This window comes from Acinonyx jubatus, chromosome A2 (assembly GCF_027475565.1).
Source record: "Acinonyx jubatus isolate Ajub_Pintada_27869175 chromosome A2, VMU_Ajub_asm_v1.0, whole genome shotgun sequence".
Lineage (NCBI taxonomy): Eukaryota > Metazoa > Chordata > Mammalia > Carnivora > Felidae > Acinonyx > Acinonyx jubatus.
In genome coordinates, this window is record NC_069383.1 from 90,533,536 (window position 1) to 90,560,805 (window position 27,270).

Consider the following 27,270-nt stretch of genomic DNA (forward strand, 5'->3'; position numbering starts at 1 on the left):
TAAAAGCTAGCTATTTTCGCTTCAGAAGATTTAAGCCACCAGACAGAAGGTAATGTCAGATTATCATTAAACTTGAGTTGTTTCATGAGACACTTATGTCATATGAGAGAATTGGTAAATCTCTGATATGACATGAAAAATTAAATTTCTGTAATTCTTTTCACTCACTATACAGTTACCAAAATGTTAATTGAATATTTGCAAAACATTTCAGAATCTTTTAATTTTTTTTTATACCTAATGTAATTGTATTACTTTACAGATGGCAGAAAATTTTTTCATTTAATGTCTGGGGTAAAATTGCAACTTTCTGGAACAAGGCTTTCCTTACTATTATAGTCCTATTGATTGTTCTATTTCTAGGTAAGTATTGAATTCCTCTTTTGACTAAGCTTAACTCTAAGGGTTTTTTTAGTTAATGAATTCACTGGGTTTTTAATTAACTAAGTTAATGTTGCTATTGATACATAGTGGGTTGTACAGGGGCCATCCTGGGTTAACTGCCATATATGTCACTGTTTTATGAAGAAATGTTTCCCATGTTCCATACCACCAACCTCTGAAATGAATTCCTTCTTATAAAATGAGGAACAGCTGGTGTGAGAAGGTATGAGTAGATGACTGTATCAGGATGTGAATGGGTTCATGCGTTATTTCAAAATGTCAGTATTTGTTCCATGGTATGCTATTGTTATCAAGAAAATCTCCAGTCAGGGGCTCCTGGGTGGCTCAGTTGGTTGAGCGTCCAACTTCAGCTCAGGTCATGATCTCATAGTCTGTGAGTTCAAACCCTGCGTCGGGCTCTGTGCTGACAGCTTGGAGCCTGGAGCCTGCTTCGGATTCTTTGTCTCTCTCTCTCTGCCCCTTCCCCACTCGTGCTCTGTCTCTGTCTCTCAAATATAAATAAACGTTAAAAAAAAAAAAAAAAAGAAAATCTACAGCCACGTAAGAAGTAACATTAAACAAGTAAAGGACAGGGCCGCGTGGGTGGCTCAGTCGGCTTAGTGTCTGATTTCAGCTCAGGTCATGATCTCACAGTTCCTGAGTTCAAGCCCTGCATCAACCTCTCGGCTCTCAGCACAGAGCCTGCTTCAGATCCTCTGTCTCCCTCTCTCTGCCTCTCTATTTCTCAAAAATAAACATTAAAAAAATTAATAAAAAAAAAACAACAACAAAAAACAAGCAAAGGAAAGTAAGGAAAACAGGTCCCAACTCTGCCACCAGCTAACTGTTTGCCTTTTGGCACATCATCTCTCTGAGTCTCGTTTATCCATTGTAGAACAGAGAGAGAAAAGGCAACTATTTCTGCAGCTCCTACTGGCTCTGGTATCGTGATCTTTTAACTGTAAAGTTATCACAAGAATTTCTACTAAAAGCTGCCACATATCCATATAAGGAAGGAGAATGGTACTCTAAGGTTCTTTTGGTTACATATAACAGAAATGAACAGACCTCACTTGAGCAAGAAAGGGGAACTTAGAATAAAATGCAGGGTTGTTTTAGAGCAGCTCAGGGAAGGAAGGAAGCCAAATTCCAGGGAGGGATTAGACCTAGGAACTCAAGTGTCTCTTTCGTGCCCTGCATTATTCTGTGGGTCTACTTCATTCTTCCTTATCTCCATGGACTCTGATGCTCTATTCCCAAGGCAGAAAGTGGGCACCACATAGCTGCCAAATGTCATCACTCCAGCCATATGCAAGGATTAATTAGCCACTTCTGAGTCTGAATTTCAGTTATAAGGAATAAGAGTAGGAGTCACAAAGCACAGAACCATGACCACTGACTAGACCCTACATCCATGGGTAGGATGGGTAATTAATTCTCAGAGAATAGGGACATCAAGGATGTCAATGCAGGAGCTTTGACCATAGATGGTAAAGGCAGGTAGATCAGGATTTACCCTTTAAACCTCAGTGTTTCCATCTCAGAATAGGGTAATCACACCTGCTTCACTGAGGTGTTTAAAGGTTTAAATGTATTAGCGTATGTTAAGTACATAGTCCAGTGTTCTTAGCCACTAGAATGACAAAAGTATAATGCAAAACCAGTAGATTGCTCAAGTATAATTTATTACTTTACTTTCAATTTTATCTCACTTTTCCTGTTGGTTGTTTCTCTAGTAAGGTAATCATTACCAGGTTTCATGTTCCTAGAGCCTGTATTAACTGAATGTGTTTATGTGTGTTTTAAGGTGGGAATAGGCAGAAGGGAAGCAGGAAACCCTGGAATATGTTTAGTGTCAGCAGAAATGCATCCCAGGTTTTGAAAGTTTCCACAAGTGATCCAAACAAAGCTATCTCCACGTGGTTTATAGAAAATTGACTACGTATTACACCCTGCCCCTATCGTTGCCCTTACTTCATTTTTCACACACAGTCTCCTTTTCTACAGGTGATTTTATTCTACAGGTGGGTTTGTAGGACCATTTGTATTTATAAACTTCTTTGATATTATTGATTAATTTTCAGCATTTCTGCATAATAGATCCAGAAATATTATTTTCATTTAAAAGCCAAAGAAGCTTTGAGGCGCCTGGGCAGCTCAATCGATTGAGCGTCTGATTCTTGATTTCAGCTCAGGTCATGACCTCATGGTTTGTGGGTTCAAGACCCACGTTGGGCTCCACACTGGCAGGGCAGAGCCTGCTTAGGATTCTCCCTATCTCGCTCGTTCTCTTCCCCTCTGCTGCTTGCTCTTTCTTTTTCAAAATAAATAAATAAACTTAAAAAAAAAAGCCAAAGGGGGTGCCTGGGTGGCTCAGTCGGTTAAGCGTCCGACTTAGGCTCAGGTCATGATCTCACAGTTCATGAGTTCGAGCCCCACATCCGGCTCTGTGCTGACAGCTCAAAGCCTGGAGCCTGCTTCAGAGACTGTATCTCCCTCTCTCTCTGCCCCTCCCCTGCTCACACTCTGTCTCTCTTGCTTTCACTTACAAAAATGAATAAACATTAAAAAAATGTTTTTTAATAAAAAAAACTATTTTTTATTTAATAAAATACTATTTGTTTGGCGGGTTTTTTAGTTATTTTGTACTGGTTGTTGGTATGCTCTTTGTATATTATTGCGACAGTCTGAGGAATGAAAAGGGGAAATAGCCATTAAGACCAAGAAAAAAATTGTTTTAAGTTTATTTATTTTGAGAGAGGGAACACACATGGGGAAGGAGCAAAGAGAGAGGGAGAGAGAGAATCCCAAACAGGTTCCATGCCCAGCACAGAACCTGACATAGGGCTCAGTCTCACAAACCATGAGATCATGATCTGAGCGAAAATCAAGAGTCAGATGCTTAACTGACCGAGCCACCCAGGCACCCTGTCTAAGAAAATTTCTTAAGGATAATTTAAGAGACTATTTTGTACACCTCTATGCAAATAAATCTGAAAGCCTACACGAAGTGGGTAATTTTGTAGAGAAATATAACTTGTCAGATGAATGCTAGGAGATACAGAAAATTTAAGCAGACCAATTTTCCATAGAAGAATTATAGAAAGTTATAAAAAAGCTACCTCCTTCAGAGAAGAATAAAACCAGATAATTTTGTAAGAAATTCTACCACTTTCAAAAAGCAGATGTTATTAATGCTGCTTAAACTGTTCCAGAATTTGAAGGAAAAAACTTTAAATTTTATGAAGCTAGAGAAAGGCAAACTCTATAATTGAAAATAAACTAAAACAAAAGTATATATACGGGTATATATATGTGTATATGGGTATATGTATGTGTATATATATATATATATATATATATGGGTATATATATGTAATTGAATATACATATATATATATATACGTATATATACCCATATATATAATGTCAGTGTAGCCAAATATTTCTAAAATCTCAGTGAAGTCATATTAATATTACTAGTATTAACAAGTTATATATTTTTTTAAGTTTATCTGAGAGAGAGCGTGCAGGGGAGGGGCAGAGAAAGAGGGAGACAGAGGATCCCAAGTGGGCTCCATGCTGACAGCGGAGAGCCTGATGCGGGGCTCGAACTCTCAACCTGTGAGATCATGACCTGAGCCAAAGTCAGACACTTAACCGCCTGAGACACCCAGGTACCTTGATGAGTAATAATATATTAATAATATCAATGTTACTTTAATAATATTAATTTAAGTGACTTAATATTACTTTAATAATTACCATAATGATTTGATGATATTAAAGAAATAATAGATATAATAAAATGCTAATACAGAATGGAAAATAGGATAGTCTCTTGCCATTGATTGCAATGGAAGATGACCTATATACTATCGTCAACAGGTTGAATTTTATTCAGCCTGTTAGGGATAGAAAGAGTGAAGGGTAACAGTTTGCAGTGTAGCTGGAGATGAGAGACAGTACAATGATAATAAGTCCTAGATGAATAGTAAAAACAAAAACAAAAAAAAAACCTGTTACAAAGTTTGCCAGTAGCATCCATTTACAGAACATCTCTTTTGAGCATGTGTCCTCCCAGGTGTTGTAGAGGAAAAGACAAAAAGAGAACCTGTCCAAAAAGTCCATTATTTAAAAGTTCAGTTATTTTCAAACTTGTTTCCTTCTTTTTTTTTTTTTTAATTTTATTTTAGAGAGAGAGAGAAGGGAGCACAGGCAGAGAGAGAGGGAGAGATAGAATCTTAAGCAGGCTCCACTCTCAGCTTGGAGCCCAGCATGGGGCTAGACCATATAGTCCTGCGATCATGACCTGAGCCGAAATCATGGGTCAAATGCTTAACCAAATGAGCCACCCAGGCACCCCAAAACTGCTTTCCATTTTAATAACAATTTTATATTATTAAAAACTAAAAGTAATGTTTTTTTTTTCTTTTTCTCTAATAGATGCTGTGAGAGAAGTAAGGAAATACTCCTCTATACCTGCCATTGAAAAAGGCTTAGGCAGTAAACCTGGTGCCTATGAACATGCACAAATGAAACTTTTTAGGTCTCAAAGGAATCTTTACATTTCTGGATTTTCATTATTTTTCTGGCTGTAAGTTTTTAAGCACAATTTTAGAACATGATATATGTTTCTCTAACTCATTTTTCCTACTCACAGATCTTTTTTTCTACACTGTTTAGTATACTGACATCTCCATAAAAGAAAGCTGATGATATACCCAAATAACCAATAGCCATTATGACTTGTAGGCTAGATGGGTGCAGAAGGCCCTTCATGATCTGGCCCCTTGTCTCATACTGTTCTCTGACATTTACATCACTTCCACCCACACTGCCCTTCACTGTTCTTTCATTCATTCTTGCAACAAATATTTATTGAGTACCTAACTTCTTCCTGCTTCAAGGTCTTCACACCTGCTTTTCCTTCTCCCAGAACTCCCTGCTCTTCCCTGGCTAATTTCTATTCATCCTTCAGCCCCTTTCACAGAGAAGCCGTTTGTGTGACCATCATTGCCCCCAAAGCAGGTAGTTTCTGCTGTGTGCTCTTTTGAGTATCATTCATGTTTGCAATTAAATACCATTGTAACTCTTGCCTCACCAACTAGAACCCAAACTCCTTGAAAGACTTTGTCTCATTTGCTGCTACGTCCCCAGTGCATAGCATAGTGTTTAACACTTAGCAGTTCCTAATACCTACTAGCAAAGGAAATACCTGTTGAATGAATATTTGAAGATATTAATTTCTAACAATGGAAGTTACCCATAAACAAATGTGAATGACCAGTTTTCAGGCTTGGCCAACCTCACACAATGCTCTTTAAATAGCAGATTTTGAGGTGGTAGGGGAAAAAAAGAACCAAAAGAGCAAAAACGACTTCACTTACTGGCCTGCCACACTGCCTAAAATTCTGTTTCGGGACTTACTGACCTGCCACACTGCCTAAAATTCTGTTTCGGGACGTCTGGGTGGCTCAGTCAGTTAAGTGTCCGACTTCGGCTCAGGTCATGATCTCAAAGTTTGTGAGTTCGAGCCCCACATCAGGCTCTGTGCTGACAGCTCGGAGCCTGGAGCCTGCTTCAGATTCTGTGTCTCATTCTCTCTCTGCCCCTCCCCCACTTGTGCTCTGTCTCTCTAAAATAAATAAAAATGTAAAATAAATTCTGTTTCTACTCCTCATGACCTCTAAAAAGAGGATAATGAACAAGTACTGCTGAACTGATCTTCCAAGTGCAAGTCTTGTAACAGACTACAAAGGAATGAGACACAGCCTTGTTCTGACAGAAAGACTTGGATTTACAGAGAGAGAAAGGAAAGAAGGAAGGAAGGAAGGAAAAGAAAGAAACATGTCCTCCTTAAACATCTCCCTCCACCATATCCATACCTAAAGGAGAATCATTTGACAATGACTTTTTATCTTAAATCGCAATTCCTAATGACTAGTCTAGTTATACATTAATCTGATTTTTTTTGTTTTGTTTTGTTTAGTGTGTTGAGACGTCTGGTTACCCTTATTACTCAGCTGGCTATAGAACTGTCAAACAAAGGAGTACTTAAAACTCAAGCAGAAAATACTAATGAGGCTGCCAAAAAATTCATGGAAGAGAATGAAAGACTAAAACAGGTATTTATTTAAGTTTGCTTTTTTAAAACGTGTGTAAACGGGGACACCTGGGTGGCTCAGTCAGTTGAGCATCCGACTTTGGACGTAATGATCTCACGTTATGTGAGCTTGAGCCCCGCGTCAGGCTCTGTGCTGACAGCTCAGAGCTTGGGGCCTGCTTTGGATTCTGTGTCTCCCCCTCTCTCTGCCCCTCCCTTGGTCACACTCTGTCTCTGTCACTCTTAAAAATAAATAAACATAAAAAAAAATTTTAATATGTGTAAATGTTGTTGGTTTTCCCAAGGTATATTATTTTTCAGTATCAAAAGGAGCATTTTTATAATTGGTAAGCAAAAATGACCATAAATAGCAATACTGTTCTATAAAATGATTGTTTCAAAAGTGTCTTATTGTCCTTTAGATTTGTTTGTTCTCAGTTTCCCTCTATAGTAGATTAACACCATTGAACCTGTTTCCTATAATCGAAAAAAAAGTATTCTGGGAATATGGTTTTTAATTCCTTTATTACCATTAATTTTAGTTTATAACCTAAAGCAAATCTTTATAAGTCTCTATGTTGCCATTTCCTTTTCAGTTAAATTATTTTTTAAGTCATTTTTAAAATTTGTTTTGTTTTAAATGTTCATTACGTAGGAAGCAAAGGAAAGTAGTTTATGCTAAGATTGATAACTGCATATAGTATTTTTTTTTAATGTTTACTTATTTTTTGAGAGACAGAGACAGAGCATGAGCTGGGGAGGGGACAGAGAGAGGGAGTCACAGATTCCGAAACGGGTCCAGGCTCCGAGCTGTCAGCATAGAGCCCGACGTGGGGCTCAAGCTCATGAACCACAAGATCATGACCTGAGCTGAAGTCAGACACCTAACCGACTGAGCCACCTGCCCCTGCATATAGTATTTAAAATCTTTAATTTGGCCATGCTGCTGATACTACTACTTTGAGAACCCTATGCTGTAATTGCCCTGCCATTCAGGGAGAGTGTATATTAGGTACTAATATTTTCACTATTAAATAAGATAAATGAATAAATAAATGATAGCTACAAAATTATTTGAGGTATTTTTTTTCTTAGGTGTAAAATTTAGGAGTCAGATCTCATAGCTTGAATGTTTGTAGTTCATCTTAAGCTCTGTAAGTTTTGTTAATTGTATTTCTTAGAAAAAAGTGCCAATGGAACCATTCAGAAGTGAAACAAATTTTCTTGAAAAAAAAAGCATTCCTAAAATAATCCAACAAGATGATTTTCCTATTGTAAATTAATGAAATGCAAATAGTCAATTATGTATTATACCAAGTTATATTTATGTAAAAAGTGTTGATTTAACAGTAGAGAATTAAAGTACTTAATCTTAAAGCCTAGCCTCCTATAGAAAGAACTATAAGAACCACCTTGTATCTATTCTAAATGAACAAGCCAATACATAATATGACACAAGGCTTTCCAGAACCTATTAGGTAAGGCAGAACTCACTGCAAAAAAACTGTGTTTGATGCTACAGTATAATGATCACCTATTTAGAACCCATGTTTTATTTCTAGTGATGTCTGCCTTATTTTCCACTACAAACAAAAGGTAAAGAAAGACCTTTTTTCATATAAAACAGCACTGAAGGAGGTTTCTTTGGGGCAGGGGGTTGAAACCAGAATCTTTTAAGGAAACTTTTAGAGAATGAGCACCAGTTTTTTTTACTTTGTTTTATTCTGTTTTGAAAAGGCATTGGTCCATAGATGTCTTGTAAATTTCCCTTTGTAGTAAATATAGTTCTGGGAAATCAAGCTCTTGGTATTTCTGTATTCAAAAGCAAATAATAAGTCATTTTTGCTTTTTTAGAATGTTTCAGTAGCAAAATCAGCCTCATTTTGTATCTCAATATTACTTGCTTCATTGTCCATCCTTTGATCTCACTTCACAGTGGCAAAAATAAAAACAAAACCCTCAAAGCTTTGATTAATACATGATGGCTAAACTCAAAAGCACACAGCCTTGTATTTGTAAACTTACTGTGTACCTATCTTGATTTAAAATTGTGCCTATCATGGTAGAGTTATGAGTTCTAACTACCAACAGAACACTGCCTTTTTCCTCTCACTCTTTAGTTGTTTTCCTTTTACTCTTCAGCTCTAAGAAAATGGAAAGCGTTTTTGTGTAGTTTGGGTTCTAGTATGTTGAAATACACCATAATTAACATCCTTAAAGTAGTCTTGTCCTTCAAAAAAAAGTAACCTTTCTCAAACCATTTTTGGAACTCTTGTTTTGGAATTGTTTTCACAATGAGTTACCTTAGCAAGGAAATTTACTTAATGACTACAGATTCTTTGATTCTCCCACAATTTCTCCCTTTTTTTTTTGTTTGTTTATTTGTTTTTTGTTTTCCTCTCCTTTGATTCCATGCTGTCCTGGTTTCCTGCTTCCTGTGTATCTTGACCCAGTCAATGGCCCTACATCATCTGAGATGTACAGATTTGCTGAGCTAAACCTAGTACATGTGAGGGAGAAAATTTGTGAGTTGTACATCAATACTGTCAGTGCCCAGAGTGTAACTAATTGACCAAGAAAAGCCAGAGGTCAAAATATGAAAGATAACTTCTGTTTTAAGATACTTTGTGTAGATTTTGAAATACTAGCTCAGAAAAGATAAAATTAGTGAAACAATTCTTTATTCCGTGTCAGAGACACCTTATTGAATGGAAGGCACTTTATCCTGAGATCCAAGACACTTAGGTACCAGTCCTAACTCTCTCAATAATTAGCATTGTGGTCTGGGGCAAGCCACCTTGTATGTTCTGAGCTTCAGGGTTATAAATAGTGGCTAGCATTCTGCTGGGTACTGCTTCATATGCTTCACAGGAACGTGTCAATTCTCGCAACAACCCCACGAAGTTGGTGCTGTTATTATCTGCATTTTATACACGAGGAAGCGGAAGCATAGTGTTAAATGACTTGCGCAAAACCGTTCAGCTAATAAACCACAAAAGCAAGATTTGAATCCAGGCAGAGTGGCTCTAGAATCCACACCCTTAACCACATTGTTTTGTGACTTTTTGTTACTCTCTTATAAAATGACTTGCAGATGGTGCCTGAGACCCCTTTCTGTTCTGACATTCAGTTCATTAAGTGAAACAGTTATGAAAGACCAATGAACTTTGAATTTAACTGCTTTAAAATGACAACAGTGATGGAGCTTTATTTCTTACTAGTTTTTTGTCCAGCCCTTGCCAAGGTGGTATAAGGTAGGTGGACAGTGAGCACGTGCAGGATTGTAGCCAGTGGCTAGCTATTGAATTTCAGCTCCAGGGCTCTTGGTCTTTCTCCAGCATCAAGTCACACATAATAAATTTAGACAAGTTTGCAGGTGCAATAATGAAAGCTTATTTACAAGACCAACACAAATCCACCTTTTCCAAGTCAATGGCATAATAATTCAAGCAGTCAGTGTAAACATTCCTGCAACTCAGTGGTTCTCTTCCAATTTGGGTAATCACTGAAGACTGTGTGAACTGAAATCAGTGAAATAACAGCTAGGATTATTTTGAACTTGAAGTGGCAACAAATTTATAGAGATTTGAAAAAATTCTTGTTTCTACTCTTTAAAAAAATTTTTTTTTTAATTTTGAAGATAGGCAGTTCCTTAAGTATACACTTTAGTTTTTTGTCTCCTAACAATATTAGAGCTTTTATTCTTTCTTCTGAGCTGCCTAATATCTGTTATAACACAATGATACTGTATTTGATCTTGTGCTACCATTTTTATGTTCTTGTCTCATCCTCTCCATTAGATTGAAGTTAGGTGAGAGCAGAGTCCATGTTTTTCTTACATTTTTATCTCTTATATCATCTAGTTGTAAAAATTGTAATGTATTTGCATGTGCCCCATGCTCAGTAGAACTTGGTGAGTTTCGTTTATTGCTTACATGAGAAAAGGAATCACCTTGCAGTAGAAATTCTTTTCTGTCACTTTGTCTAAAATTGTCCTAAGCTGGGGCGCCAGGGTGGTGCAGTCAGTTAAACGTCCGACTCTTGATCTCAACTCAGGTTGTGATCTCTAGTTTTGTGAGTTCGAGCCCCGCATTGGGCTTTGTGCTGACAGCTCAGAGCCCACAGCCTCCTTCGGATTCTGTGTCTCCCTCCCTTTCTGCCCCTCCCTTTCTCGCGCTCTCTCTCTCTCTCTCAAAAAAAAAAAAAAAATACTACCGCTAATGTCATCCTCAATGGATAAAAACTGAGAGCTTTCCTGACCTTAGGGATGTCCACTCTCACTTCTGTTATTCAACATAGTATTGGAAGCCTTAGCAATCAGACAATCAGACAACATAAAAGAAATAAAAGGCATCCAAACTTTTGCACTCCTGGTGGGAATGCAAACTGGTGCAGCCATTCTGGAAGACAGTATGGAGGTTCCTCAAAAAATTAAAAATAGAACTACCCTACGACCCAGCAATTGCACTACTAGGTATTTATCCACGGGATACAGGTATGCTGTTTCAAAGGGGCACATGCACCCCAGTGTTTATAGCAGCACTGTCAACAATAGCCACACTGTAGAGAGAACCCCAATGTCCAGATGAATGGATAAAGAAGATGTGGTATATATTTACAATGGAGTATTTCTCAGCAATCAGAAAGAATGCAATCTTGCCATTTGCACCTATGTGGGTGGAACTAGAGGGTATTATGCTAAGCGAAATTAGTCAGAGAAAGACAGATATCATATGACTTCACTCATATGAGGACTTTAAGACACAGAACAGATGAACATAAGGGGAGGGAAGCAAAAATAATATAAAAACAGGGAGGGGGACAAAACATAAGAGACTCTTAAATATAGAGAACAAACAGGGTTGCTGGAAGGAGGGGTTGTGGGATGGGCTAAATGGATAAAGGGCATTAAGGAATCTACTCCTGAAATCATTGTTGTACCATATGCTAACTAACTTGGAAGTAAATTAAAAAATAAATAAATTATTAAAAAATAAACATTAAAAAAAAATTGTCCTAAGCTGCTTTTTTACCTGACTGTGGAGGCTGTCAGTATCAAGTGACTGCCACTTTAAATAACCCATGCCAATGTGTAAGTATTTTATTTTTCAACCATTAACCTAATTTACCTTTTGTGGTAACTTAATTTTTTTTTTAATTTCTTTAAGATAATTCAGCTTCTTAATTCTATTGACAATGATGGTTTCCTTCTAGATATACAGAATTCTGAAATATTTTAATATTCAGATCTTAATTTTTCTTGCCTAAAAAAGAAAATCTACAACCAGATAATAAACATTTTAAAAACCAGCATAGATTTCAAAATAGAGTATTGTAAAAGATTAATAAAAGTAATTTGGGGACTGTTCAATGACTATTCAAAATTTGGTAAAATTTTCCAGGCATAGAGCTGGCCTTGTCATTTTACACTTATCCATCCTGACATTATACTCTTTTTTCTTTTTTTTTTTTTTTACAGATGGGTCTACATAAAAATAGTCTGAGTAGACAGCTCTGTAATTGGAACATAATGGTTTACCAATTAATATACTCAGAACTGGTTTTTTTCCCTTAGATTTACATCACACACATAATGGAAGAAAAGGCATCACATTATTTACCTAAGTACTTTTTGAAAATATAATTTAATTATAGCCCAACCAGAAATCCTTATTTTCATTTCAGAGATTCAACCTTAGTAAGAAGAAATATTTTTTTGGTTTTTTTTTGCCAAATATCAAGTTTCCACAAAAGTGTATCATAGAAAATTATAAAATACTTAAAGGATAAAGAATAAAATAAAGACCAATAATTTTAAATACGTTATTCAGCCTATGTCCTGAAATAATACCTCATTGTTGCCATATAAGCTTACTTCTTTCTATAACTCTCTTTTCTGATAGCTTTTGAAAAACTATGTCAATGAAGAGGAACACATTTTGGAAGCAGAAAATAAAAAACTAATAGAAGACCAGGAAAAACTGAAAACTGAATTAAAGAAGACTTCAGATGGTAACTTTGTGCGCATGTGTAAAAGTGGAAAGAGTAGCATGATATCTTATGCTGTTAAACTTCACTGTTTTTCCTAAAACAAAACTAATGGCTCAGTGTTCTTCTGAAGAAAAGACTAAAAGTGACCTATTTATAAGTTCCTGCTCAAATATGAAGATAAAACATGGTTTCAGCCAAGAGAAACATACTCTGTTATACAGAAAAACATGTAGGTGTTTCAGATCTGTGTTGTAAATACAGATGTTCCTGCCTTAGTGAAAGAGCTCTGTTCTGGAAAAGTTGCTTGTCAATACATTTTTGGAAAATGAGTCACATTTTTCCATTATAGTATGTTGCTCCTTTGAAAGAAGCAATCGCAAGAGGACAGTTTTGGTTACAGGAAAATCTATTGCTTATCTCATACCCTGATATTTCCTACCTGCCAGATACAAGGAAAGCATTCCTTGAAAAGAGATGGATAGTATAGAGTCAACAGCAATCTGGGATGCCAGCTGCCAGTTTGAATAGCTTATTCCAAAATACATTGCAGTCAGGACTTGGGAAGGCAGCTGTTTCTGCTGTTTTTTGGTCTTTGAAAAATAATTTTGACAGCATTTTCTTTTTCTTTGTCAAAGAAAAAATTGTTATTTCTTGTAGCCACATAACATAGAGAAGTAGGTACCCCAAGTCCAATGTCATCCCAGGAAACTCTGAATAAAAATTTGTGGCTTGACCCCTGGGCAGCATGCTTGCATATAACAGATATTCGTTGATGTTGTCCAGACAATGGGGGACCTCTCAGCCAGCCAGAGTTAAAATAATGATCAGTGCATAGACCTTCTCTGATCTCAAATCTCTTCCACTACTTTATGTGGGAGGTAAATTAAAAAAATGTTCAGTGACTGAATGAAGGACCTGCTTTATACCATTTGTAAGTTTATATTTTTTTAAAAAGATCTTGGCTTAGTAGAAGTTTTTTTTTATAATATAACTTGCTTTTATTGATTATACGTTTACAATATTTGGATAGAGTTTACTTTATCAAGATGTATTTGAATTTGATATGAAAAGCCCAGAGATAAAAGCTTATTCTGTAAAAACAAAACAAAACCAAAATCCATAGGATATTTCATATGATATAAAATTCTTTAATCACTTTCCTACTTCTTATTTAAAGTGAAAAAAGATTTCTTTAGAGGCAGTAAGTTAAAAAATCCGTTACTCTTCTAGACAAAGGTAATGTATTATGTGGTTGGTATAGTATAGCCCCAAATTCCTTGTTGGTGTTGTTCTCTCTTCTGTCATTACAAAAGATTTGGAACATGATTAAGAAGTTTTAACATTTATATGAATATAAATGTAGTAATCACCTACCGTCTGTATTAGACATTTAAGAAGAGAAGCAGTATTCTTTTTTTTTTTTTTTTACCCAGCATAAAATATTGCTGCTGCTAATCCTTTTGAAGAATGCAAGGAACTATTTCCAAAATACCTTTAATTAGAGTAAAAAAAAATTGTTTCAAAATCTTGCTTTTTTTCATACCTGCCCTGGCATAATGTAAAAAGGGTGGTACAAAAGTAAAAGACAGACAATTGGGTATTTGCTCTGCTACACCTCTCTTTGGCGAGTTTAGTTTCTTTTTCCTTTTCCTTTGAAAATCCCAACTCTGAGATATTTTGAACTTTGCGTAAGTCTGCGTAAGTCTGAGTTATAACTCTACACCTAATATTATTTTAAAGTAATGTGAAGAAACTCAGGACTTCTTCAACAGACAATTCAGATGTTTGAAGCAGCTGAACTCTGATAATATAGGTGTTGTGTTTATAATCTGATAGCAAGAGATACCAGCAGAATTCTGTGTTTAAAGTGTAGACTGCAACCCTACTTTCAAAGTAATCGGAGTTGAGGTCAAAGCAGATTTTACCTGCTTGAGCACGTCCTGTTAGGTTTCTGCAAGATGTGTAATATTTTATGAACACATTTTATCTACCCAAAATTATTATTTTACACACAGTATTAATGACCTTGAGAAGATCAAAGTTCCATTTCTGAAAGAGATATAACTTTGGCTATGGTCTCTTGACGTATTCCAGTCGAATTCATTAAAGCAAGAGCTAAGAAATTACATAAATTAATAGTGCAAGATTCAGATGAATTCACTAGCACAATGCTTTGTACCAGGCACCATTCAAACATAGCCATTGATTTCTCACATTGAGGGTATTAAGGCTGACGGTGCTTAAGAAATGTTTCAGAGAGTTCTTTTTTTATATTTGAAAATTAAGTAGAAAAGCAATGTGGTTTGTCTTTTGATGGAGGCAAATAGAGTATTTTCAATGTGAATTTTCTTACCCTTGGTGTTTGTTTAATCCAAGTGAAACATTTTCTCCAAAGTATACTAGTGGAGATAAAGCGTAAATATAAGTGTTTATTTAAACTGGTTAGCCTCAAGTTGGAAAAGTGGTGTTCCAAAAGCAGTGGTAAGAATATTCTATTAGTCGTGCCAAACACTCCATCAGTTTTTAATCACCAGCTCAGATTTGGGCCGGAGTTAGTACACTGTCTGTGCTTCAGTGCAGTAACATGGCCCTAGTCATCCAAAAGAGAGCATGCATGTCCCAAAGCACCTAATTTATATTCAGGACTAACTTAGTCAGGTGTAAGGACTTGATCTGTCATTTTTAATGATCTGTTTAACAATAACTCTGATATCCCAGTATGTGGAGTAATTGGGAAAGGGCACTGCCATGAAAAATGAGAACTTAAGCTTTGAAGAATTTACAAAGCTCTCAAAATTAGAAAGAAAAAAAAAAAAACAAGCTCTCATAGTAAAAATAGATCTTGTATGTGATGGAAAACTTTATGATGTCTGAGGAGACTGACTTCAAAAGAGTTTCCCAAGATAGCTACTGGTTTTTATTCTTACAAATAAATACCTTCTTGCTATTCTTATTAATAAATACCTTGTCGGTATGTATTCTTATAACAAGATGAAACATGCTGTTCAATCATTGCATACATTCAGGCAATGGTAAATGTTAGATATGATTTTAAAAGCGGTTGAGTTTTGGGGCACCTGGCTGGCTCAGTCAGTAAAGCATGTGACTCTTGACAGCAGGGTCATGAGTTCAAGCCCACATTGGGCATAGAGCTTACTTTAAAAAAAGAAAGTGATTTTCCACAAAAGTTTCATGTGGAAATGTCTCCTCATTCCTTTATGAGCAGGACTGTATTCATAGCATGCTGCATTTTAAAAGGAGTGCTCAGAGCCACCGATCTTACAGTAGAGATTAAATAGTAGCCTGTATCTCCTGCATAAAGGGAAAAAAAGAAGAAAAGACAAAAAAGTGATTAGAGCAAATTTCTTGACCCTGGCTTTATCCTCCCTCCCTCCTCTTTCCTTCCCTCCTTCTTTTCTTCCTTCCTCTTTCATTCCATCAACAATTTTTTTAAAGAACTTTTCAATTATTTATTGTGAGATCTTTTAACATAAAATAAGACATAAGCTTTTTTTTTTCAACTTTTTTTTTTTTAACATTCATTTTTGAGAGACAGAGCATGACAGGGAAGGGGCAGAGAGAGGGAGACACAGAATCTGAAGCAGGCTCCAGGCTCCAGGCTCCGAGCTGTCAGCACAGAGCCCAAGGCGGGGCTCGAACTCACGAACTGTGGGATCATGACCTGAGCCAAAGTTGGACGCTCAACCGACTCAGCCACCCAGATGCCCCAAGACGTAAGCTTTTTATACAGATTTAAAACTGAGGGCTTTCCACTTCCTTACAGATGAATTATTTGAGCCATCTATCTAAAAATAAGTTGTCAAAGTCCAACATAAGCATGTTTTACAGTTGAAAATTTTTGTGAGCATCAACTGTCTTTAATTTGCAGCTATATCAGAGGCACCATCTAATTTTAAAGTTAATACTTGAAAAAATTGTTAGTTTTGGTCATATTTTTTGCTTTATTTTAATGAGTTTTTATGATTTGAATGAGAAATTCAAACTTTTCTCCTCTCCTTACACATCTGGAAGTTTCTGCCTCTTTGCCATCTCCTTCCCTTCTCTTAATAACTGAAGAAAAGTCCATATTAAAAAATAATGGTACGGTTTGTATAATGGGTGTGACAATAGGCAATATGTAACTTATAGTACATTAAGTAAGCAAAAAAAAAAAAGTGCACCAAACTATTAATAGCAGTTATCTTTGGCATATACAAAGAATTCTTTTTTCTGCAGTTGAAATTATTTTCTGTAATGAATTTCTTTTACTTGTATAGTGGAAAGGGTCAAAAAAAACCCCAAAACTGTTTTTCCCAAATATCCAGGTAATCTAAGGCATTCAGTTTTTAGCTTAAATTATCTAATCGATTGACTCTATTCTCTACTTTGGGAATAGATACTACATATTAGGAGTTGTGTAACCTTTTCTAAGTGACCTGGGTCACAGTACAAAACCTGAAAATACATGAGATCATTCTGGTCAAGTCACTGACCCTTTTTAGGCCACAGTTTTCTCTTCTGTTAGGGAACAGGCTTGTTAACCTTTAATGTCTGTGTTATCTCCAAATAATGTAATTAAGCAAAAGTGACCATCAAGAACTGTTTTCATTGTGGCTTTTTGACCCTTCAAATTGTATTTATTTTTCATTCGAGAAAGCTTTTCACCGTAAGTTACCTTTCTCCCAAACTGAAGTTCAGCAGGTGGTTAATTAAGCCATATTCCTCACAGGAGAAAAATGCTTCGTGTAGGCTTAGAATCATTAGGACAGGGCCTGGCATGTTTTATACACCCATTAGCTCATAGCCCAAGTGTGTTGTATGGAAAGGAGCTACAAATCTTAACCCTCTTGGGTGGGACATAACTATTTCTCACTAGGTTATAGTGTGGCTGTTTGTTTAGAACATCTCCTAGAACACAGATATGGAATAATCAAACTGCTGGAAAGGAGAAATGATTTAAGTAAAGAAAGCATTACATTCTTTTCATTATAAATATTAAGGAAATAAAAAATGAGAGTAGATCTTTAGAGCTTTTCTCTCCGAGTGTCTTTCCTTAGGGAATTATAACACAAAGTAGTCTCTATAAGGCTTAAACGGGGTACTGAATTTTTTTTCTTTTTTTCTTTTATCAGAATGTCCATATACATAAATCCTAAAAGTCAAAAGTACTACAAGCCTTACAATGAAAAACAGCACTTCCCTGAGACCCATCTCCAGAAACAGCTACATTCAACTCATTTAGCTATTTCTTCTGATATTCACCTCCAGATTTCTAAATGCAATGTTTAGGTAGCTATTTTTTGATCTTTCAGTGTGTGGGATTTTATCTTTGACTCTCTTACGCGGAAGAGAAGCACTCAGCCCTTACATCTTTCCCAATTCCTTAGACACACTTCCATCCCCCTATCACTCCCATATAAGCATATCATAATTTTTATTACATTATTATGATTATATATCTATCATTCATCATCGTCATGAGGACCCCTTTGCCTTTTTCCTGTGTTGATACCCTCTTTCCTGGATTCCATGCCTTCCATTTTTTATGTATTCTCTCCTTTTGGTAGAACATATCATCTAGTAGAGTACATGAAAGATAAACAATTTGAAGCCATGAATGTCTGAAAATAATTATTTTCTGAAATAACTATCATTATTTTAGCCTCACCCTTGGTTGAAAAATGTTGAACCTCAGAAATTTGAATGCAGTGCTCCATTACCTTCTTGATTCTGTTGTTTCTGTTGACATGGCCAGAGTCATTCCAGTCTTTTTATATATGGCCTGTTTCATTTTGTTCTGCCTGCTGGAAACTTGTGGAATCTTTCTGTCCCCAGGGTTATAAAATTTCATCATGAGAGAGATTTTAGGAGACAGAACCAACAAGATTTGGGGAATGAGAGAAACTAGGAATTTAAGACAACCCCTCGTTTCTAATTTGGTTGACTAGGTAGGTAATACTATTAACCTAGATCAAAACCAAAAGAGATGTGGGGTGCTTTCTTTTATTTGGAGAGAGGGAAAGCAGATAAGTTTGATTATAAATGGGTATCCTAGTGAATATGCCCAAAGAACAGTTGGAAATACAAATTGGAAGCTTGGAGGAAAGGTCCTCTCAAGCTAGAATCTAAGCCATCATACATATGGATAACTCTGATAGTTAAATCAAGGAGTTAACGGGAATGTCAAGGAAGACTGTATTGAGTGAGAAGGAAGAGGTCTGAACACAGAATGCTGGTACATCCAACTTTTGAGGATTAAGCTGAGAATAGTCATCAGAGGAATCATCAGAGGTTCCACCTGATAACGATTCACTTCCGACCATTTAATTCTCAGTCATTTAACTAGTAGTAAAGATTCCCTGGATTCCAGTCAGATACCTCTGCTTTGCAGTGTGTGTTAATAATATTAAGCCTACTGATGGCCACGAAGATATTACTAATACAAATTCTAAGTGTATTCTTCTAAAATTTTTAAATATCTTTGAAAGATATTTTGAAATTGCAAGAAGGAACAGAGTGTATGAGAAGTGTATGGCTAATGTGAGTTGGCAGAAGTTAGGATATATGAGGAATCTGAAGCTTGGGAAGCAGAGGCTGTTGTTCAGCCATGCTCCCTCCTCTCTCCCAGGACTACCGCACGGATTTCCACAGTTTCATCTTTTCTTCCAAATTTGAAAACTTCTTCTCAATTATTGACAAAAGATTGCTGTTGAGGTCAATTTTATATTCCCAAGACTTCTGAAGGTTTGTATTTCAGAATGTATATGTAATCCTAAGGGTTACATATTAAGAGGATTTTAGCAAGATGCAGTTTTTGCTCAGTTTCGTCTATGAACTTTTACTCATACCTGCCGCCTACAAAGTATTGTGCTCCATGCTGTGAGGGACACCAAGGTGGATACATTGTTATCCCAGTCTTCAGGGATATCTAGTGAGAAAGGTAGATAACTGGTAACAAGAAGGTGAGGCAAGGGGATAACCGAACTGAGGGTAGTTTAACACAAAAGGCTGTTGTAGCACAGAGGAGAGAGTGCTTCATTCTCACTGGCAGAGGTGAGGAAAAATGCATGGGGGAGTATGTCATTTGAGCTTGGTCTCAAAGATGAGTGGGACTTCAGAAGCAGAGATGAGCTGTGTCTTCCCCTAGCCTCAGGAATGCACACAATCCAAGGATGAGAGGCCACTGTGCCTGAGCAGATGGTTTATGGCCAGGCTTGTGGCAAGAGTAATGAGGCTGGCAAGGAATCTGAGATAAGGTCTGGGGGCCGTGAGTACCATGCTTACAGATCCAGCATTTGTTCTCAAGTAGGCATAGAGGCTGCAGCAGAGTTTTAGCAAGACAATGTAGAGCCAGAAATAGTCTTGTACCAAATACTTTGTAGACAAAGATTTAGATAGGGAAGAAAGAATAAAATAACTCTTAAATGTGTAAGTGTTTTTTTTTTTAAAGAATTCTCTTGCACAGTTTGTTTAAAGATGCCGAAAGTGTGTAATGTTTGGAAGTGCGGAGTTTAAAGTTACTCAGGCTTTGTTTGAGACCAGCTTTTGTGTATTAGCCTCTCTGTGACCTTCGGGAAGGTACTTACTCTAAGCTGTAGTTCTTCATGGAGTCACTGCATATAAAGCACACAGCCCAGTGCCTGGTCTGTGTTCAAATCACTAGGCTTTACCATTATTACTGTTGTTTTTGTTATTATTTCTGTCAGAAGAGTTTCCAAGTGAAATAGGGAATGACTGAAGCGAAAAAGAAAAGTTTATTCCTTAATTTTCAACCTAAAAAATTTTGTGAAACCTAATTTAAAGCATTTTACTCAAGTTAAGGGATAATTTTTCTGACTCTTACTTTCCAAATCCATGTAATATTGCCTTTCTGATATATCATAATGAAAAGGCAGTCAAATTGAAGATAAAATCTTTTACGAGCTTCTAAACTGAAAAGGAGTAAAAGACCTTTCAGAGCCTGATCAGTGCTATAACATGCGATGGTAGATGTTTGAGCTGTTCATTTACTAATCAGATCTGAGGTTGGTTTACAAAACCAAAGTAAATTAATAGCACCGTTCTTTTCTGTGGGTATCTTGGAAAGATATCAGTTGGGCCCAGGTATTTTAAATACCCAGTGTTTCTGAGTGATGAACACCAAGGAGATGGATTTCTTTTTGCTTTCGAAGCTGGAGCAAGAGTTTTGCATTAGAGGGTAGCCTGATGAGGGCATCTCCATGTGAAAATCCACCCGGAGTCTCAGATCAACCTCCAAAATTAAATTTGTCATCTTCTCCAAATTATCCCCTCTTCAGGTTCCTGGACCAGAGCAATCAGGAAGGAATATAATCTGGAAAATTAAAGGAAGAAAAAAACCTTTTCTTCCTAAAATTAAATCTCCTTGAAACACCCCTTGTGTGGAAAGGATAGCCTTTGTTCTTCCTATAAGGAAAACTGATAGAGTTAAAATGGGAAACTTTTTAGGAGACTTCTTAAAATTTTCGGTATGATTTGGGCCCTCCTCTCATGTTCTGAAACTTTATTTTATAGTTCTTCTGAGTAAATTTATGGTTTAAGAGAAACTGATAAAACTTACAAGTGTTGTTTTAGGACAAGGGCTGGCAAACTATGAGCCAAATCCTTCCTGCCTGCTGCCTTGCTTTTATAAATTAAATTGTACTGGAACAAAGCCATGCTTATTTGTACACATATTTTCTATGACTACAGAGTTGAGTAGACTAGACAGAGTCTACATGGCACAGAAAAAAATATTTACTATCTGGCCCTTTATAGAAATAGTTTGGCAACCTGTCCTTAAGGTTTCAAATAAAGAAGAGTACCTTTTCCAGTGTAAATGAGACAAAAAACTGATGCAGAAAAAAAATTGTTTCTGCTGTCAATATTGTTACAAAATTTGGTGTGCATCTCAATGCTAGTTGAATATTGATCAGATAATTTAAGAAAGTACAGATACATATGTATAGTAAAGCTAGTTCTCTGTTTATAGTCAAAGCAAATTGTTGACTCCTTCAACTCTCCTATATGATGGGTTGACATTTCTTCTAGATTTCATGCATTGCTTCTGCTTACACATGAAATTGCTTTATAAAGCATACCCTTTCCATAGCAGTTTGTATAATCTCTACTTACACAGTGCCTTGCCTACAATGTACATCCTGCTTTTTAAGTGGAAAGCCAGCATATTAATATCGTTTATAATTATCCTTTGCTAACTAACAGATCCATAATTGTTTTCTTAAACATATTAGCATCTAACTAAGATTAATGGAGGAAGTCTTTATGCACGTACTGATGTTCCTTTTGCCAACAGCACATGCAGTGGGGCTGATTTGATTTATGAAATTAGAAAGTCTATTTATCAGTTCCCTGGTCCAGAGGACCAGTAATCTTCGTAAGTATTAACATGCCCTAAGTCCACGTGTTTTCTAAAACACGAAAACACTTTTCCATGAACCTCATTAATATTCCCAGTAGCCCAGAATGTATGGGCAGGCAGTAGTATATGCAAAGTAATCATTCATTTCCTCTTTGTTCTTTGCAGGAGAAAAATGGATCTATATTTGGCTTTATTTATTAATGTTTACTGTATGATATAATTAGTTGTGCAGCTTTGTTTCCATTCCAAAAATGTCTTAATCCTCCTCTTGCAGAGTGAGCAGTCTTTTAAATCATGTCCCCATGTAGTCTTTATGCCTTTAGTGTGGCTTCATCATATTGCCACCAGAGTAGTTTTTTGGCACCGGAGATTGGATTTTATGCCTCTGAACTAATTTAAAACTCTTTCTTGGTTCCTACCACCTTTATAGCTCTCCAGGATGGCACACATAATCTTCTGTGATCTGGCCCCCACCATCATCTCCAGCGTTGTACCCTGGGCTTGTCCAATCTAAATTTTATACTCCTACTTCATTAAATATCGTAGTTGATAGATCTCCTTACAGTGGGGTGTCATTACTTTTCACCTTTGCCCAAGCCTGCGGGTCTCCTTCCTTCTTCCTTCATTCCCACTGGTAGCTGTTCTCATCCTTCAGCTCCAACGTTGCCATGTCTAAGAAGCCTCCCTGAGACACCTTTCCAGCTGGATCGAGTGGCCACCTTGTGGGCTTCCGTATTGCTGCATAGTTGCTTATTTAACCGCATGCTCTGTAGAAATTATATTTTTATTCGTTTACCTTTCTTACTAGATTCTGAGTGCTGTGAAGAAACAGGATACGCCTAAATCAACTCTGTCCGCAGCATGTATCATGTGTTCTAAACACTGACTTTGGTGCCCTCTCTTCCCCCCTTATCCGGTTTAGCTTATCCTAATTCTGTTCTTGCTAACTACTCATCTCCTTCATCTCCTTACTCCTTCACTGCTCTCTGCTCCCTGGTCCCTCAAGGACCTAACCCTGGTAATAAGCAAATATTCACCTGTTTGGCACCTGCACCCAAACATATCAGCATTGCTGAAGGGACCAACTTCTTGCTTTAAATAAATGGTCACTAAATTCTAAGGGGCCCTCAACACTACTTGGCAGACCTATTACATTTATATAAAATCTCTTTTCCACTCTCCCAAAACTATCAGATCTCCTCTCACTTTGAAATTCTAAGTTCACCCCATTTCATTAGCACAAAGAATTAATCAGACAAAAACTTCATCTTCTCACCATCAAACTGCTATCCTCCTGCAGCTGGGCTCAAGCTTTATGCCTGTCCTTGGGTTCTAGTACATTCAGTTTCCATCCCTCATGTAGTGCTAGGGATCCCAGTCTCAAGGGCTTTGTTTCTGCTGTTATTCAGGCACCAATTCGTGTCATCCTACAAGCATCCTCTGGGATCTCCTACCCAAAAAAATAAAAACAGAAACTTCCCTTCATCTCATATTCCTCCAGTTACTGCCCCATTTTTCTTGCTCTACTCATAACTCAATTTCTTATTTTCCTTTTAACTTTTTATTCAGGCATAATTTCAAACTCACAGGGAAGATGCAAGAATAGATGGACACATTCCTCTATACCCCACACTCAGTTACCCAATGGCAACACTTTACATTTGCATCATCCTTTCCTCTCACTCTCTTTGTAGCATTCTCTCACTTGTTTGGATATTTTCCAAACGTTGATTTTCTAATTCCCTTATTCCTTCTACATTTGTGAGATGCCACCCTGTTATAAGGAGGAATCTTCCTTTATCCTCTAGGTATTTGTTTAATACATTTGGTGGGTCACAACCTGTTATGAACATTATGCTTTTTGTTCAGATTGTCTCTGATTTTGGCAGACTGTCTCAAGTTGGGCCTCGTGTCATCTTGTCATGTCCCCATGACATAAGCACTTTCTTTCTGGTATTAAAAGAAATATTCCAAGCTCACCTTATACTATTCCTCCTCCAGCCCTTGAATCAACCATTTCTCCAATGAGCCTTGGTTCCTCTAAGTGGAGAATGGTATTTGGAAAATAAGATCTGGATCATGGATGTGCCCGTTACTACTGGGGTGTCATTACTTAGAGGTTCTCTCAGGCAGACAGAATTGATAGAAACTTAAATTCCACCTCTTTAAGAAGGGACTCTTCCTGACTGCCCAGTCTAATGTGACTGTACAAGCAGTCACTGTGCCATCCCTCTGTCTTAACTTCTGCATGACACTTAGCGCTTCATCGATCTGTGTATTGTGTGTCTTCCTCCCAGATTAGAAAATGGGTTTTGTGAGAACAGAGACCCTAGCTATCTTTTCCCTGTATCCTCAGCATTCACAAAAATGCCTCATGCCTAGTGAGTTTTTGAAGGAACAGATGCGTGGGTAACTCCCTTGTCTTGGGACAGTTTCATCTCTGTAACAACTTCATCTTTTATGTCACAAACAACCGGAATCTCAGCAGTTAGAGACAAAAAGAAACATCGTCTTTGTTCCTCCTATTCTTTTTTTTTTTTTTTAACATTTATTTATTATTGAGAGACAGAGAGAGACAGAGCATGAGCAAGGGAGGGGCAGAGAGAGAGGGAGACACAGAATCCAAAGCAAGCTCCAGGCTCCAAGCTGTCAGCACAGAGCCCGAAACAGGGATTGAACCCATAAATCACGAGATCATGACCTGAGAAGAAGTCGGATGCTTAACCGACTGAGCCACCCAGGTACCCCATTTATTCCTCCTATTCTTGATGAAACAGGAAAGATTTGCCATCACTGTTAAGGAGCTTAATGCTCACTGCCCTTCTATATTTATTGTACATAATGACCATGATACATGATTGCATAGCAACTCTTCTTATGAACCCGAATTCTAAATATTTAATGTATTAAGCCCATGTTTCTTTACTAGAATATCTGTTTTTCCATTATTCACCTTCTCCATGCTCACTAAGTTTTTAAAATATCACCACTTGGAACTTGCCATTTGTTTTTTTTAATACATACTATAATACATAATACATAATTGAAAAACATCAAAGGATTTGATAATGAATAATGAATGTTCTATCTGATCCTGAATGCATCGTGTTTTGTTGTGTTGTATTCCCATTGTACTTTTTTTAAATATATTTTTTTAAATTTTATTCATTTTTGAGAGGCAGGGAGCGGAGAGAAAGAATCCAGAACGGGGTCTGCACCATCAGCATGGAGCCCAACACAGGGCTCAAACACACAATCTGTGAGATCACGACCTGAACTGAAATCAAGAGTTGGACGTTTAACCAACTGAGCCACCCAGATGCCCCCTAAATAAATTTTTTATGTTAAAACAATTTAGATTTGGAGTACCTGGGTGGCTCAATCAACTGAGTGTCAGACTTGGTTTCGGCTCACAGTTTGTGGGTTTGAACCCCGCGTCGGGCTCTGTGCTGACAATGCAGAACTTGCTTGGGATTCTCTCTCCCTCCCTCTCTCTCTGCACCCCCCCTCCAAAATAAGTAAATAAACTTTTAAAAACAATAGTTTAGATTTACAAAAAAAAAAGTGTAGAGAATTCCCATATACCCCACGCTCAGTTTCCTCTATTATTGATGGTATATGTTAATGTGGTACATACATAGAATTAATGAACCAGTACTGATACAGTGTTTCTCTGTTGGCATTTATCTGATGTTTTTCTCATGATTAGACTAGGGTTATGGGATTTGAGGTGGAAGTCACAGAAGTAAAGTGCCATTTTCATCACATTACATTAAGAATACATACCAACATGATTTATCACTGTTGGTGTTGACCTTGATCACCTGGCTTTGGTGGTATTTGTCAGGGTTCTCTACTGTAAAGTCACCCTTTTTATTCCCTCTATCTATAGTGTATTTTTTGGAAGGAAGTCACTGTTCACAGCCCACCCTTAAGAAACGGCTACCTTCCTTGAGGGTGGAGTATCTACATATATTTGGAATTCTTCTGCCCAGATTTGTGTGTTTACGCTTATTTGTTAATTTCTTCTTTTATTTATGCCAGTATGGAGTTAGGGGTATTCATTTTATACTTTGGAATGTAATTTAACACTGCTTTATTATTTATTTTTATTGCTCAAGTTGTTCTAGCTCTCTGGCCATTGAGAGCTCTTTTATTTGGCTTCCGCATCCCTTTGACATATCCCCATCCATTATTGTGGATTTGTTTTGTCTTGGGTTTGTTTTTTGAGTACTTCCTTGTTATTGGACACTACAAGATGCTTCAGGCTGATCTTGCAATATCCAGCCTCATTTTTAGAGTCAGTGTTTTAGGTTCTTTGTTTCTTTTAATTGAACTGGATTCTGTAATGCTGTTTGGTTTTTGTTTCTAATTTTCAGTTAGCATGAGATATTTGTAACATGATTATATTTTTATCAAAATATTTTTAAATGGTCTGTTTGCTTTGTGACTCCAGCTCTCTTGAAGATTTTTTAATTGAAGTATAGTGGACACACAATGTCACATTGGTTTCACATGCACAACATAGTAATTCGACAACTCTGTACCTTATGCTGTGTTACCACAAGTGTAGCTACCACTGATCGGTTCACCATAAGGTACTATTACAGTACCAGTGACTATATTTCCTATGCTGTGTTTTTCATCCCCGTGACTTATTCATTCCATCATTGGAATGAATGTTTTGTTTTATTAAAGATAGAATTGTTTTTAGTTGGAACCAAGATTCCGGTCAGGTGAATAAAGTGGTACCTCATTGTTTACCTGACATTTATCACAATCTCAGGAAATGAACTGGTTCCACACAAGTGAATTTTTCAGATGCTTAAAGCTTAGACTTCCTTCAAGGAACATATTTTAAGCACCTTCCATGTGCTAAGCACTGTACTAGGTGCTCAGAACAGAGATAAGACACTGCTCTGTTTCTTGAGCAGGCCACACTCTAGGGGAAATAGCTGCACCCCAGCATGGTGGGTGCTATGCTGAAGGTGAGCTCAGGGTGAAGTAGAGCCAACAGTGGAGATTAAGGACAGTTTCTTTTCTTTTATTTTTTTAACGTTTATTTACTTTTGAGAGAAAGAGAGTGCACAAGCGGGGGAAGGGCAGAAAGAGAGGGGAACAGAGCATCTGAAGCAGCTTCTGTGCTGACAGCAGACAGCCCGATGTGGGGCTCAAACTCACGAACCTCTAAATCCTGACCTGAGCCAAAGTCAGATGCTTAACCAACTAAGGACAATTTCTTGACATTTTGAAGGATACATGTTAGTTAGCCAGAGGAAATGGGAGCAAATGAGTGAGGCAGGGAGGTGAAGGGAGATGAGCACGGATGTTTGAACAAAATGAGCAGCATGTAACTAAAAGACTATGGCACTTTTGAAATACAAGTTGCCCAGTGTGACTGGAGCATAAA

The 27,270-nt window shown here is 37.1% G+C and overlaps 1 protein-coding gene and 1 non-coding gene across 4 annotated transcripts in view; both read left to right on the plus strand.

Annotated features, from left to right (window-relative positions):
- Window positions 1–27,270, plus strand: part of LOC106980676 (B cell receptor associated protein 29) — a 54,822-nt gene that overhangs the window by 4,284 nt on the left and 23,268 nt on the right. For all 3 annotated transcript variants that reach the window (XM_015078745.3, XM_027071674.2, XM_053218623.1), the window contains exons 3-6: window positions 263–363; window positions 4,831–4,981; window positions 6,377–6,512; window positions 12,394–12,502. In XM_015078745.3, the coding sequence (XP_014934231.1) occupies window positions 263–363; window positions 4,831–4,981; window positions 6,377–6,512; window positions 12,394–12,502 (497 nt within the window). The remainder of the gene's footprint in view (window positions 1–262; window positions 364–4,830; window positions 4,982–6,376; window positions 6,513–12,393; window positions 12,503–27,270) is intronic.
- On the plus strand, window positions 15,670–15,801 carry LOC113603117 (small nucleolar RNA U109). The gene has a single exon (XR_003424668.1). It is a non-coding gene; the product is annotated as a small nucleolar RNA U109 (small nucleolar RNA).